Here is a 13,546-nt window from a genome sequence, read left to right on the forward strand (position 1 = left end):
ATGCATCAAATTATAAATTTAAATGTCAGTACATAATAGTTAAGGCCACCTAATATAAATTAATATAAAATATATAAAATAAATATAATAATTTTTTTACGTTTTTTTTTTTTTTCAAATGTTTCAAGTGAAGCGAAACAAGAAACATAACGTTACTATTTCCTTATATTCCCTATACAAAAAAAAAGATGAAAGTGGGATTTTTACTAAACGCAATGTTTTTTTCAAGTAAAATGGATCTCTGAATGTTAAATTCTTAACATGTCCATGCAGACAGGATTGGAATATATATATGCCGTATATTTTAAAGCGATTCTGTAGGCTTATTCGGCCGTAATGTTATTTTAGACATGCAGAACATCACATGATGTTTTCAGTACTCCATGTTTTTGCTGAAGTACACATGAAAAGGACTTTCAAGAGCCTCTCCAAAGCATGATTCTGCTATCATCAAATGGAAACAAGCTGTTTTTTCCTACTTAGATTTCTCTCTTTCACACACATGCACACACACACACACACACACACACACACACACCATCAACAGACGGCAATTCAACTAACAGTTATAGTTCTCTTATCCGTTGCCAGCTCGAGTCAAGTGACCCTCGGCATCTTAGATTAATCCACCTTTTAAACTAGCGAAGGCAAGACCTTTGGAAACCTGAACCATATACTAGTGAGCAAGAGAGAGTGTTTAACCGCTTTAGTAGATTAAAAATCTACAAGACACTTCATTTACCAAATTCTCTGTAAGAGCATTCAGGGCCTTTTATTTGAGAAGCAAGTTTAACGATAAAAAAACCAAACATGATAACACTTCTGTAAACAGAAAAAAGAAAGGCAGAAAGAAAGAAAAGACAGAGCAAATTAGATCGGATTTTAATACCTTGACCTCAACAGGATTGCACAATGAAATTAATAACCAATATACAGATTTCTCATGACTGATATAAAATTGTATTTATTTTATCTCTCATGGTACATTCTATTTTAAACAATCATTAACTTAATATTTTAAATAAAGACTGAATGAAATTAAGCCTTTTCTTTTAAAAAATTAAGCTCTCTCTCTGTAATATTCATTTGAACCGACAAACAAAATAAAGATTTCAAGCTAATATGATTGAGCATAATAATATTGCACATGAAGTGATATGATTCTGACCAATTCTGTAGCCTTTTCGTAAGGCGAGTTAGGTCTCACAGTTGTGTCGATAAAACACAATCCTCTTAACAAATCCAATAAATTACAGTGAATTAGTACTTCATTTGCACAATGCCGTTTGTACTATCCAGAATCATATCACGTTAATGCACACTTATTTGGTTGCATATTGTTAATAAGAAACCTTTTACAAGTTGCTCTGGGATATAAGAATAAGCAAACTGTTAGACGTGATACGCTAGGAGACCTCACCTCGTGCATCGTGACAGTGAAAAGGACATCACCGTCATCTGTACGCCTCTGTCGGTCAGCCACCAGCAGAATTCAGAATGTAACTTAGGTCAGAACAGAATTTCAGATTCAGAGCTCAAACTAAGAGCCTGTATCATTTATAGCATTCAAAATGTCCCTTGAAATTGTTAAATAGTACCAATAGTCTTTAAATAATTCTGCATAGAAAAATAAATTAAATATGAAGTTAAACTACGAATTGACAGGTGACAGTGGTCATCGACTTTTTTTTTTGTTTTGTTTTGTTTGATTTTCCTTTTTTTTATGTTTTCTTGATGAGTTTGTTGGATTTACTTGTCGACTGTTGTAATTTACACAACTGCCCCACAAATACAAATAATGTTGACTTACAAAATAAATCCAGATACGCTTACATGGCAAGCAGCTGTTTAGTTTCTCTTGAGTTCATGAATGTCCTGTCATGTGCCATAGCCAAACACTTCAAAAAGAATCACATTTCAGTAGAACAATATCAAATGGCTCTTTACAGGTTATTGGAATAATCCAAAATGTACGGATGTTGGCTGCCAGTATCTTCAGATATATTTAAATCCAAGAGTTTCAAGTCCCCCAAAAGTGTCAAAATATAATCCAAGGGAGGGGAGTCTGGGGTATTCCACCACTTTCAAGCATGTGCCAACTTCCAATTCTTCCACTCCATTTGATTTTGTCATCCCAAGATGCCTAGAAATACTTCCAACCAAACACAATGAAGAGGGGTCAATATGAAGTACACTCAACAATGTTTCATGACCCAATCATTTGGTAAAAACAAAGTTCAGTGGAATTTGATGGAACGCATATCAATAGCAGCAAACTACGACTGTTTGTTAAGATACTGACTGAAGTGATTCTTAATTCATAATGGCATCACAACATAAAAAATGTTATGTAAATTTAAACAGCCAACGATTCTAAGGGAGTTACGTTTTGTGTAATGAAACGTGTCCGGTATTCCATTGGTCATTAAGATTGGTCTTAAGGCACTTTTGTCATTACGGGGCAGATGAAGATGATGTTCTAGAATTTACTGAGGGCTGTCTGTTCCTCTAGTACTTGAAGGTAGTCTGGGGTTCCCATTTTTGCCTTTAGTTCATAATAATCACTTTTACGCTGCTCAATCACTATCTTACTGTGGTTGCCCCCTATCAATGATTTTTTCATTTTTTTGTCATGTGGTTTCTCGGGGTAACGGATCTCAAAGCCACTCACCCCTATACTGTTGAAATCCTTTTTGCTCTCCAAGTAGGTGTGGTGGAACATGCTGGTTTGTCTCGGTAGGAACTCGTCCAGCTCGTCAATGGTGCTCAATCTCTTCCTGGGGTCCAGGGGTAGAGAGTCCTTGTCTTTGTCTGCGCTGTTGTGTAACATCATTTTCTGTCTCTCTGAGTCTATAAATTTGAAGCCTGAATCAGAGTCTCTAATTCCACACGTGTGAGCTTTACTCATGTGCTCAATGGTCTGCGGGATGAATGTCTCTCCGCCCAGGTCATCCTTCTTGTTCGATTTGTGATTGTGCCTCCTGATATGGAGAGGCATGGTGCCGCACTCCTGGTTGCCGAGCCCCTCCTGTCTCCCCGCTGGCTTTTTGTTCCGTCTCAACACAACGACCAGCAGGCAGAAGGCCACAAAGACTGTGAGGATCAGAACTACCAGTATGCTCAAGATCATGATAGACAAGGGTACAGGGCCACTGGGGGGTGCCTTGCCGACTCCTGCAGATGACAGCGATGTGAGAACAGGGGTAGCGCTCGTCAGGATGAAAGGAGGCCTGGCTATGAGCTTCGGGCACATGATCTCATGTTTCAGCTCTCTCAGCTCAATGTTGGAGAACTGCACTGGAGACGCACACTTGACCCCTTTGGCAGCGACCCCCTCGTTCAGTTTTTCGAGCCACAGTTTCAAAGCTACTAAATCGCAGGAGCATTCCCAAGGGTTGCCATCCAGGTCTATCTGAGTGAGAGATTTGAGCTGGTCTAGGACGCCACTCACAGGCAGAGTCATGAAGTGGTTGTTCTTTAGATTCAGTCTGGCAAGAGAAACGGCTGCAAAGATGTATGCAGGCAGGCTTCTGAGCACATTGTTATTCAGGTACAAGAGCTGCAAATTTGGCATGGAGTCAAATGTCCCTGCTAGCACCTCCTTTATGGCATTGTACTCCAAATAGAGATATTGGAGGTTACTAAGCCCAAGAAACATTTCAGGGTGCAGCTGCTCCAGCTGATTGCCATTAAGGTATAGCCTACGGAGGTTGGTCTGATTTGCAAACACACCTTTTTGAACGGTGGATATTTGATTGCTGCCCAAATGTAATAAATCTAAACCCTCAAACCCTTGGAAGTCAGTAGGGCTGATATCTCGTATGTAATTACCACTTAGGTGCAATTTCTTAGCATTTGGCGGTTTAGGTATGAGATCTGCTAGGCTCTGGATGTTTCTTTCTTGACAGCTGACACTAATGCCAAAATCAGAAGGATGAACTTTGCATGTGCAGGGCTGGGGGCAGGAGGCGGGAGGGATTCGAGTTTGATAGGACACAATTTGGCCATTTTTACTAGCTGGATTACCAGCAACAATCCCATTGCCGTATATTTTGGAGGGATTGGTGGTTTTGGGTGCTTTGGTCACTAAAGGTGCTATGGTTGAAGGTGCCATATTAGACATGGTTAGCCCACCCTCGGGCTGGGAGGGGGGCATCCGTACATCAAAGTCACTGCCTGTCCCCATGGGGCACAGCTCCTGCTTATTAGTCTCTTTCAAGAGACGGCCATACAGGTCAATAGGGGTCTCACAGATAGCCTCCCCAATGAAAATATTATAGGGCATATTCTCCAACCAGGCTTTCAAAGGTAACAAATCACAAGTGCAATTCCATGGGTTGTCATCTAGCTGCAATTCCACTATCCGTCCAATGTGCTCAAGAACTCCAAGATAAGGAAGCTTCTGTATCCTATTCCCTCTTATGTCCAAGTGAGTAAGTGAGGCGAATCGGAAAATGTTCTCAGGTAGGCTTTGAATCAGATTGTCATTTAAAATGAGGACCTTCAGTTTATGTAATTTGTTGAAGGCTCCTTTTTCAATGAACCTGATTAAATTGTAGTCAGCCTGGAGGTATTCCAAGTTCTCGATCCCTCGGAAAGTGTCGGCACGAAGCTCTTTTAACTCATTGTTATTTAAGTGCAACTGTTTCAATGCACTAAGCCCCACAAAGGCACCTCCCTCAATGTTCTGGAGTTTGTTGTTCCCCAGCTGGAGTGAGACTGCGTGTGTGAAATTCACAAAAGAGTTGGGGTAAAGGATGTACAAAAGGTTGTTCTGGAAATTCAAATGGTAGAGGCTGGATGCTGGTGGCTGCAGCTGTGTTGGTCTGTACACAGTTATTTTCTCACAGTTCACATAGAGGACGTTCTCGATGGACATGCAGGAGCAAGCGCTGCAGGTCTCAGCTCTGAGGTCCGAATCCAAGTCACAAAATGAACCCGATATGGAAAAGGCCAACAGAACAAGCAGCAGCATTTTGCCTTTTACAAATCCCCCAGTAAACCATTTACCTTAGAGGGGGAAAAACAAACAAACAATCAAAACACATGCCTTTTTTTCCCATTGAGTGACACAGCTAATGCCAAGATCTTTACAGCAGGGGTGTTTAAAATGCCCTCTGCGCACACAAAGAACTTGGAAAAAACCTGTTATGTGCCTTTTGAATCCAAATATAATATCTGAGCCTACACTAAAATAAATCCAACTGTATTTACAAGCGCCACAATTATAAAAATATATATATATAATTTTAATACACTGGCGTAGTGTGACTTACACTGCAATAAATGTATGCATCAGCGTATTTCGTGTGTTTCAGTGGATCGAGGAGGAAAAAAAAGTCTCTGTCCATCGCATACAGAAGACAGCATTATCACCTTCACAAAACCTTAATTTTAATACATTACAAATAGATCATAACCTCTGAATTTCCACGCTCTGCCAACAAATAACTAAATATATAGATATAAAAAATAAATTCAACACTCACCGGCAATGTTAATATCTCCGCCTTTTCAGATAACACCGGACATTGGGAGCGCCAAGAGAGGGACTATTCCCATTCATCCAGGTTCAGATTTCAGTCTCAGCCTCTCTAGTCAGGCTCCACTTGTACAAAACATATATTGTGTCATAAAATCCCAAGGTTACTGAGCTGTTTTGAGGCATCTCAAACACGGCGCTGCGTATTTGCGCTGAAGAAAGAATTCAAAACCGAAGTGGAAATGGTGAAATAGCAAGTGGTGAATTTGGATGCAAAACAAGTCCAACATTCTTCCGTTGAAAGAACTGAACATCAGTTATACGCAATTTGAACGGGCAGTTTGCTCAACAGTTCAGAAAAAAATAACTGATACAGATCTTTATAAATTAATCGCAACAATCCATTGCGCGTCGCGTCTCAACTCGATTACCGAAAATCGGAAATCGACCCCAGTTGATTCCTGCCGTTTCTTGGGATTATGCAAGTTGCGAGATAAGAGGAAAAAAGAAACTACGTGCTCTGATGTCAGACCGAGGAGGAAATTAATAATTCAGCTGAGTAAAATGCGCTCGAAAAGAGATGCCATCCTACACCACATTATCAAAATAAGTATTGTTGGTGCAGTCCTCGTCCGAATAATGAGAACAGTCTTATAAACCAACTATTCCACCTCGTCTTCTTCTAAGTATGTTGGTTTTGTTGCTGCATTGAGCTTCCCACACGGTGAAGCGGGAGGAGAGAAAATGCAGAGATGCAGAGAGAGAGAGAGAGAGAGAGAGAGAGAGAGAGAGAGAGAGAGAGAGAGAGAGAGAGAGAGAGAGAGAGAGAGAGAGAGGCAAGCGCGAGGGAAGGCGAGGGAAGGGGAGGGGGGTTAACAGGGCGAAAATATTAAGGAACAAAATTTAACTTCAGACACCCTTAAACAGTCACTAGTGAACATTATAAAGCGCTCTGCTAGTGTCTTTCGTTGAGGGATCTCTGGAAATGGTGACGCGTAATCTTTAGTTGGACACTGGCCAGTTTGTACGCGCAAGACCGATTTCGTGGAGGCAGCGCGTTAGGATTTAGCGCGTATGATTCTTTTTTATTTTCCTTCTTTATTTTTATTTTACAATATTTCTATTACGAGCGCGAGCGCGCGCGTGTGTGTTTGTGTGTGTGAAAGAAGAAGAGAGAGACAGAGGGGAGGGGGTTGACAGGGCTAAAATATTAAGAAACAAAATTCAACTTCCCTTAAACACTCAGTGGTGAACACTATAAAGCTCTCGTTCTCATGTGTCTTTCGTTAAAGGATCTCTGGAAATGGTGACGCGTAATCTTTAGTTGGATCAATGCCAGTTTACGCGCCTGGTTGCCTGGCAGCAGCGCGAGAGGATTTAACGCGTGGGATTCTTCATTTTCTTTATTTTACAATTGTAAGAATACGTGGATGCACGGCACCGCATTTAGAAACTGCGGCAAAGTCACCCAGAGCTGTTTCACGCGCAGCAACAAATCTTTATAGTTTGACAGTTCCCCAGGAATGATGATTCATTCTTGATAGACAACAGGTGCGCCGTTTTATTATCTTTCCAATAACCTGAACATTGATTTGTCCTCATTGCATGCGTTTAATTGACTTTATGACATGCATGCCCTAGAATTGGACGCAGTTATGATTAAACTTTTGGATTGTGAAGATGTAATATGAGTTAGTGGACATCGATAGAGCATCCGTGTCTGTCATGTCCTCTATGGCTCTGCAGTGGGTTAATGTTGAACCAAGAAAAAAAAATAAGATCAAACACGGCGCCCTCATCTGGCAGAAATAAGTGAGATTTAGCTCATAAAATGGATTCCGTTCTAAGCTTTTTATACGTTTAGATTTTCTTTATATTTAGTCCATAGTGTATAATCTGGTATAAGGGAGACCTTGGCGAGCTGATACATGGTGAGTTTGTCATATTGTCCTTTTCAGAAAGTGAAAAATCCAATAGAATGCATGTTTTTCTTCCTCTACTTGTCCTGTTTCAAGCATTTTGATTAGAGTAATGAACTGGAAAACGTTCAAACATAAACTAATATTCCAACACCATATTTCTGTATGCACTCATAATGAATTTAGATTTTAACTAAGGTTGAGCCGTGTTCTCAGAACAATTTCTCATAAACATCAGGACAGGGAAAGCTGTTTTACATTCAGCAATTTCATATAATTGTCAATAGTTTCTGAAATCTTGTCATTTCTGTATTTTTTAATGTTTACAAATGCTGAAAGCCATTACATAGACCCATTGTTTTTTATTTATTTATTTATTTATTATTATTATGTATTAATTTCTTTAGACAAGGCTGTAATGTATGTGTGTATAAAGAACATCACTCATCTCATGCTGTGGAATATTAATAAAAAAATAATCTGTGCTAACTAGCCTCTATAACGGTTATCATTCTCTTTGCGTGTGTCACGTTACAACCCAATACTTCAGTATTCACGTATGAACACTGAACTCATTTCAGCCTTATATAACCCTCAGGAGCAAAGATAACTGTTGGGTCAATGTGTGTGTGAAAGAGAGAGAGAGAAATAGATTTATATTAAGACCTCTACTACATCTACCACCTTCTACTAGTTTGGGAAATAATTTAAGTTTATTGCAGAGAGCCAAAAATCACAAGAAAATTCCTGCTGTAACACGAAGTAAAGCAGCAAAAGCCCTCAGGGGCTTCGCTCAGTTATAAGCTGGGCAGCAATGTAGCACTTGTTCATATTTTGTCAATTTCTGTGTATAGGCACGGGGTAAACACTTTCCGTCTGGGTGTTTAGTGTGAAGTGACAGCCTTTGCTCTGTGAATACGGGGGTTGTTCTGGTTTTTGTGTCTGCCTCTCTCAAGTTTCAGTCTTTGATATGTTAAACAGCGGCCTATTTTTAACTAGCAACAAGAAAAAAAAATAGTGGTGGTGACAATGTTTATATATAAATATATATACAACATAAGTGTTGTTTGTTTTGTCACTTTGCTTGAATATAATTTAATCCACATTAATGTTGGTGCTCTGTGAAGTGTTTTTTGGTGGGGTTTTTTTGTTTGTGTTTTTGTGTGTGCTTTTTTTGTCATACACTTACTGCCTAACAAGGGTGAGAAGGGAACAAGCAATTACCATTCAGGTTTTTAAATGTTAAAACTTTTCTTGCCTTATTTTTTTGTGGAAACCTATTTAGTAAAGGCCCTCTGCTTTTATCCACATTTGTCTTCATTCACTAGACTGTGTGTGTTTGTGTGTGTGTGTGTGTGTGTGTGTACCACTGATAAATAATAAAAATATAACTTAAAATAAATAAACATGGTATAAAATAACATTTTATATCATTAGAGTATGTGATACTGTGGTTGTCAACGACATTAAAAAAAAAGCACAATGTTTGACAGAGAGTAATGGCTGAGTTTCAACTTTTTAAAAAGTGTGAGTAATGTATGATGTATGTAATTTATGTAAAGGATACCGATAGTGCATCTTCATTTCTCTGGTTGTTTTTACAATCTACATTGGGTGGGTGAATACGAAGACGAAAAAAAAAAATGGCAAGATTCCAAAGCATCCGTTCCTTTGTTTTTGGATATTTTCCTCATCTCCCGATAGGCAAAACAGAGAATGTCGCCTTCATTCCACATGTTTTACAGCATTCTTTTAACCCTTGCTCCTCGTTCCCGTCAATCATACAGCAATCTAATAAAGTACATCCCTCCAGCTGGCAAACATGTTGATTGACAGGCAGTCTGTTGAAATAGGGTAATGAGATAGAAGAGATGACACTGTGGAACGTCGCCTGCAGTGGATGAGTGTGGATGGGGGAATGTCTACCGGGGATTACTGCCGAGAACTTTGGAGTCTAGTGGCAAAAATGGCTTTGAACTATCTACATATGTACACATGCGATGATTAAAGTTGTTTATCTTTCTTGTAGTCTGAAAGGGTACTAAGCCTTTAGGCATGGAAGACGTTCACGTTCATTAGGAGAGAGGATTGTGTTTGAGGGGCAAGGATTTTTAGACAAAACTAAAATAAGAGACTTGACGAAAGATATTTAACGGAAGTTGTACAGGGTTTTACCATCTTTAATGAAGTTGTACAATGGAAGTTGTACAAGGTTTTACCATCTGTAACATAAATTGTACAGGAATTTACCATCTTTAGTGGAAGTTGTTCAGGGTTTTACCATCTTTAATGGAAATTGTACAGAGATGTACCATCTTAAACAGAAGTTGTACAGGCTTTTATCATCTTTAACGGAAGTTGTAAGGGGTTTTACAGTCTTTAATGTAAGTTGTCAGGGGTTTTACAGTCTTTAATGTAAGTTGTACAGACTTTTATCATCTTTAACAGAAGGTGTAAGGAGTTTCGCCATCTTTAACGGAAGTTGTACAGGCTTTTACCATCTTAAACGGAAGTTGTACAGGCTTTTACCATCTTAAACGGAAGTTGTACAGGCTTTTACCATCTTAAACGGAAGTTGTCCAGGGTACTGCCATCATAAATGGAATTCCATTTGGCATTTTCATTCCACAAGATTTCACACTCATACTATTGATACGCATTACCATGAGATCGTGTTGACCATCTTCAATAGAAGTTGAAGGGTTTTACCATCTTTAACAGAAGTTGTACAGGAATTTACCATCTTTAATAGAAAATGGACAGGGGGAACAAGCGTGGGCTTTTAAAAGGTGTCATGAACTGACGTTTTAATTGTTTTAAACTTTTGTAGTAAAAAATTCAACTAATCAACTAATGATGTTCATGTGTTTTTTTACATTCAAAAACACAGTATCTAGGTGTTATATGTAATAAGTAATAGGCTTTTTTTTTTTAAACACTTGTTTTGAGGCTCTCTCCTGAACGCTGGGTTTTAATGGCGCCACACTGGAGACTTGTAAGTAAACGCCCTTGGCTAGGATTGGATAATATTTGCATATTTATTGAGCTTCAGCTTCCCAGTCAGTTCAGTTCACATGAGGGAGGGATTGGTTTGAAAGCGGCAACCGGAATGATTGTGATAAAGATTGAACTATTAAATATTTAAAAAAAAGTTTTACTCACATAAGTGTGTTGCACCATTCCTGTCGGATCCAATATAGAAGGCACAGCAGTGTGTTTTAATCTCAATATGTCTGCAAATTCAGCTCGACCTGAGATTTGTTTACAAACGATTCCGCATTGAATGTCTTCCCCACGTGAGCTGGAACTTCATTAAAAATAAAGAATCGCACATTCCTAATATTAGGATCCGAAGGAAGCTTATGCAGCGACTGTGTTCTTCCAAAATCAGGAATAGTGCATTATATAAATAGTGGAATAGTGCATATCTTGCTATCTTCTTCGGCATGTTTATTGCTGCTGGCTAGCTTGATCTGAAAAGCTCCATGACTCGGTGGGCAGTGCTACTGATTTATATACATGCTTATTATTCTGTAGAGGCGATATTTCATCGGGTGGTGACATAAAAATGCGAACACGATTGTTTTCTGGGCCTGGTGTCTATAAAAGCTTTTCTTTGACTAACAAGGAGGTTTTCAGCTCTGAAACTTACAAGATATTCTTATATTACCATGATGTTTTATATATCAAAACCTCAAGGGAAAGTTGATTTCTCAATTCATCACCCCTTTAACGGAAGTTGGACATGATTTTACCATAGTTTATGGAACAGAGTACAGTTTGCTTAGCATAGCTTAAAACTTGACAATTTATGAGATTAATATAATGTATTGCTCTAAAACCACTTTATGACTTAATTCATGTTTGAAATAATTTGCTTCTTATCACAGAATGAGACAGAAAATTTATTATTTTATAAGTCTCTATACTGTGACGCGGGCTACATCGATTAGCGATGTATATAAATATACATAATTCTTATGAAAATACGAGAGATGGCTTGAACACAACACAGATAAACACAGATATAGCATCACAATTGTGTGTTTATTGTCGTCATTGCAGAGGCGCAATGACGTTCCTGAATAACATTTGGCTGTTATTGGCCATGTTGTTGAACCATGCAAAAATTATTCTTCCTAAATATAAAGTCTTTAGGGACATCTTAATCAGCTCCCTAGTTTAGTAGACAGGGCACTGATCAGGGAGTTGGGCATTTTAATCACAGCATACTTCCAGTGCACTGAAAATTCCCACAATGCATTGCCAAACCTAGGATGCATTGATGCTCACTATATATATATATATATATATATATATATATATATATATATATATATATATATATATATATATATATATTATATATATATATATATATATATATATATATATATATATATATATATATATATATATATATATATAATAAAGCATTGTTCTATTATAGTTCAGCATAAACATACACCGTTAGACAGGTAATGAACACAATCTGCTGTTGTTCATAAATCATGAAATCATGTTTACTGTCCTTATTAGTGCCCAAATTCATGTACATGACATACTGATTCATGAGCTAGGACGCTAGGAAACTGTTTGAGATGCACCCTTTGATGTTATTCAGTTGTAGTCTGGTACATTCGTCCAAATAAAGGATTTCCTGAAATGTCAAGTTTAATACATCTATGGGTCTCACTTTTGAACTTTCTGCACAAGGGCGCCCTCTGGTATGAATTAAACAGGAGACTGTTTAGGGTAAAATTAGAAAAATAGAAGTACTTTGTAACACAGTACCTTGAGTAGTTTTTTCAGCAAACTACTTATTTACTCTTATTTGAGTCATATTATTTTTCAGTACCTGAACCTATTAACCCATTACCATTAACTCATGTAAATATTTGTTTTAAGTAGAAATACTTTTACTTAGGTACACTTTTTTTGTGAAAAATGTGCTGTCCTGAGAGCACTTGCATTTTAGACCAAACATAATGGTGACCTGGAGGCATAAGTGAATATTGAGATATTTTGCAAAATAAAATGATACTGCCAGAAGACTAACGTAAAATATGTATGTCTGTTCTGTCTGTATCATATCAGGGAACTTTTAGGAGGTTTTACCTAAGGTGAATTTGGTGTTTTCTGACATTTCAGTGTGGATGAGAAAACAAAGTGTAGACAGAAAAGCATTTGAAATGTTTTCAGATGAATCTGGATTAATATAGACGTTGCCTTTGTTGATTATAGAAACAAACAGGCATCATTGTATAATCAGATATGACTAGGAGGCAGTAGGGGATACTAATGTCCACTCTACAGTTTTCAGCAACAAATACACTGTGTCTCATCTGTTCCAAGTGAGTCTTGTGCCTCCTGAAATATTGCTAGGCTTCTATTAACCTCAAAGATTGCAGTAGCATTCACATTGTGGCATACTGGGCATGGATCCAAAAAAAATTACAATTGAGTGATTTTTCAAACACTGTCCTTCGATATTGTGAAGCCTGGTGAATAACTGAAAATAAAACATTATGAGGTCACGTGATCCTTCCTGCTACTCTGTGCTAGAAGCAAAAGCTCCTGACATGAATTTATAAAAGACAAGTGGATTTTCAAAGTTCTCATTTTCTTGTCAGAGCCTTGGTTAAATGACACACACACACACACACACACTGTTGCACAAATAGGAGACATACCTTAATGTGATGTCCATGTGATGTGGCCTACATGAAAAAAATGGTATGTATTAGGGATGCAACAATACAGTTAGTCCATGGTTCAATAAATAGTTCGGTTTTTAACCATGGTTTCTGGTTCGGTTCAGTTTTTTGTTCTATTCTTAGACAGCAGGAACAGAAAGAGGTTAAGGAGAAATTTTGTTTTATTGTAATACTCTGTTCTTTTTTTAATTAAAAGACTTGAAAACCTTACTTAATCTCAAAACTTTACTTAAAAAAACACTGGTACACATTCACAGTGTATTCTATAATATAAAATAAATATATAAGATTTACAGTGGCAGCTCAGAGATGTACAGTATGAAATTGAATGAACAAATGTAGGCTAAAATTAAAACTACATAGTCTTCAATATACAATATACATCGATTGAAAGCTACTGTATTATTACTTTATTCAAGAGCAGTGAG

General features: G+C 37.9%; 1 protein-coding gene across 2 annotated transcripts; it reads right to left on the reverse strand.

Annotated features, from left to right (window-relative positions):
* Positions 1 to 756: 756 nt before the first annotated feature.
* On the reverse strand, positions 757 to 6,228 carry slitrk4 (SLIT and NTRK-like family, member 4). 2 transcript variants are annotated; one of them, XM_067457879.1, is made up of 3 exons: positions 5,490 to 6,228; positions 2,672 to 5,010; positions 757 to 2,152 (listed from the first exon to the last, which is right to left on the reverse strand). In XM_067457879.1, exons 2-3 carry the CDS (start codon positions 4,973 to 4,975, stop codon positions 2,144 to 2,146), a joined length of 2,313 nt encoding a protein of 770 aa, XP_067313980.1. In that variant the 5' UTR covers positions 4,976 to 5,010; positions 5,490 to 6,228; the 3' UTR covers positions 757 to 2,143. The 2 variants fall into 2 exon arrangements, with proteins under 2 accessions (XP_067313980.1, XP_067313979.1); XM_067457878.1 differs by having other exon boundaries at positions 757 to 5,010.
* Between the last annotated feature and the right edge of the window lie 7,318 nt (positions 6,229 to 13,546).

This window comes from Pseudorasbora parva, chromosome 11 (assembly GCF_024679245.1).
Source record: "Pseudorasbora parva isolate DD20220531a chromosome 11, ASM2467924v1, whole genome shotgun sequence".
Classification (NCBI taxonomy): Eukaryota; Metazoa; Chordata; class Actinopteri; order Cypriniformes; family Gobionidae; genus Pseudorasbora; species Pseudorasbora parva.

Bases quoted from the DNA above. Each gene is read 5' to 3' on its own strand.
- slitrk4 (XM_067457878.1), bottom strand. From the start codon at position 4,975: ATGCTGCTGCTTGTTCTGTTGGCCTTTTCCATATCGGGTTCATTTTGT.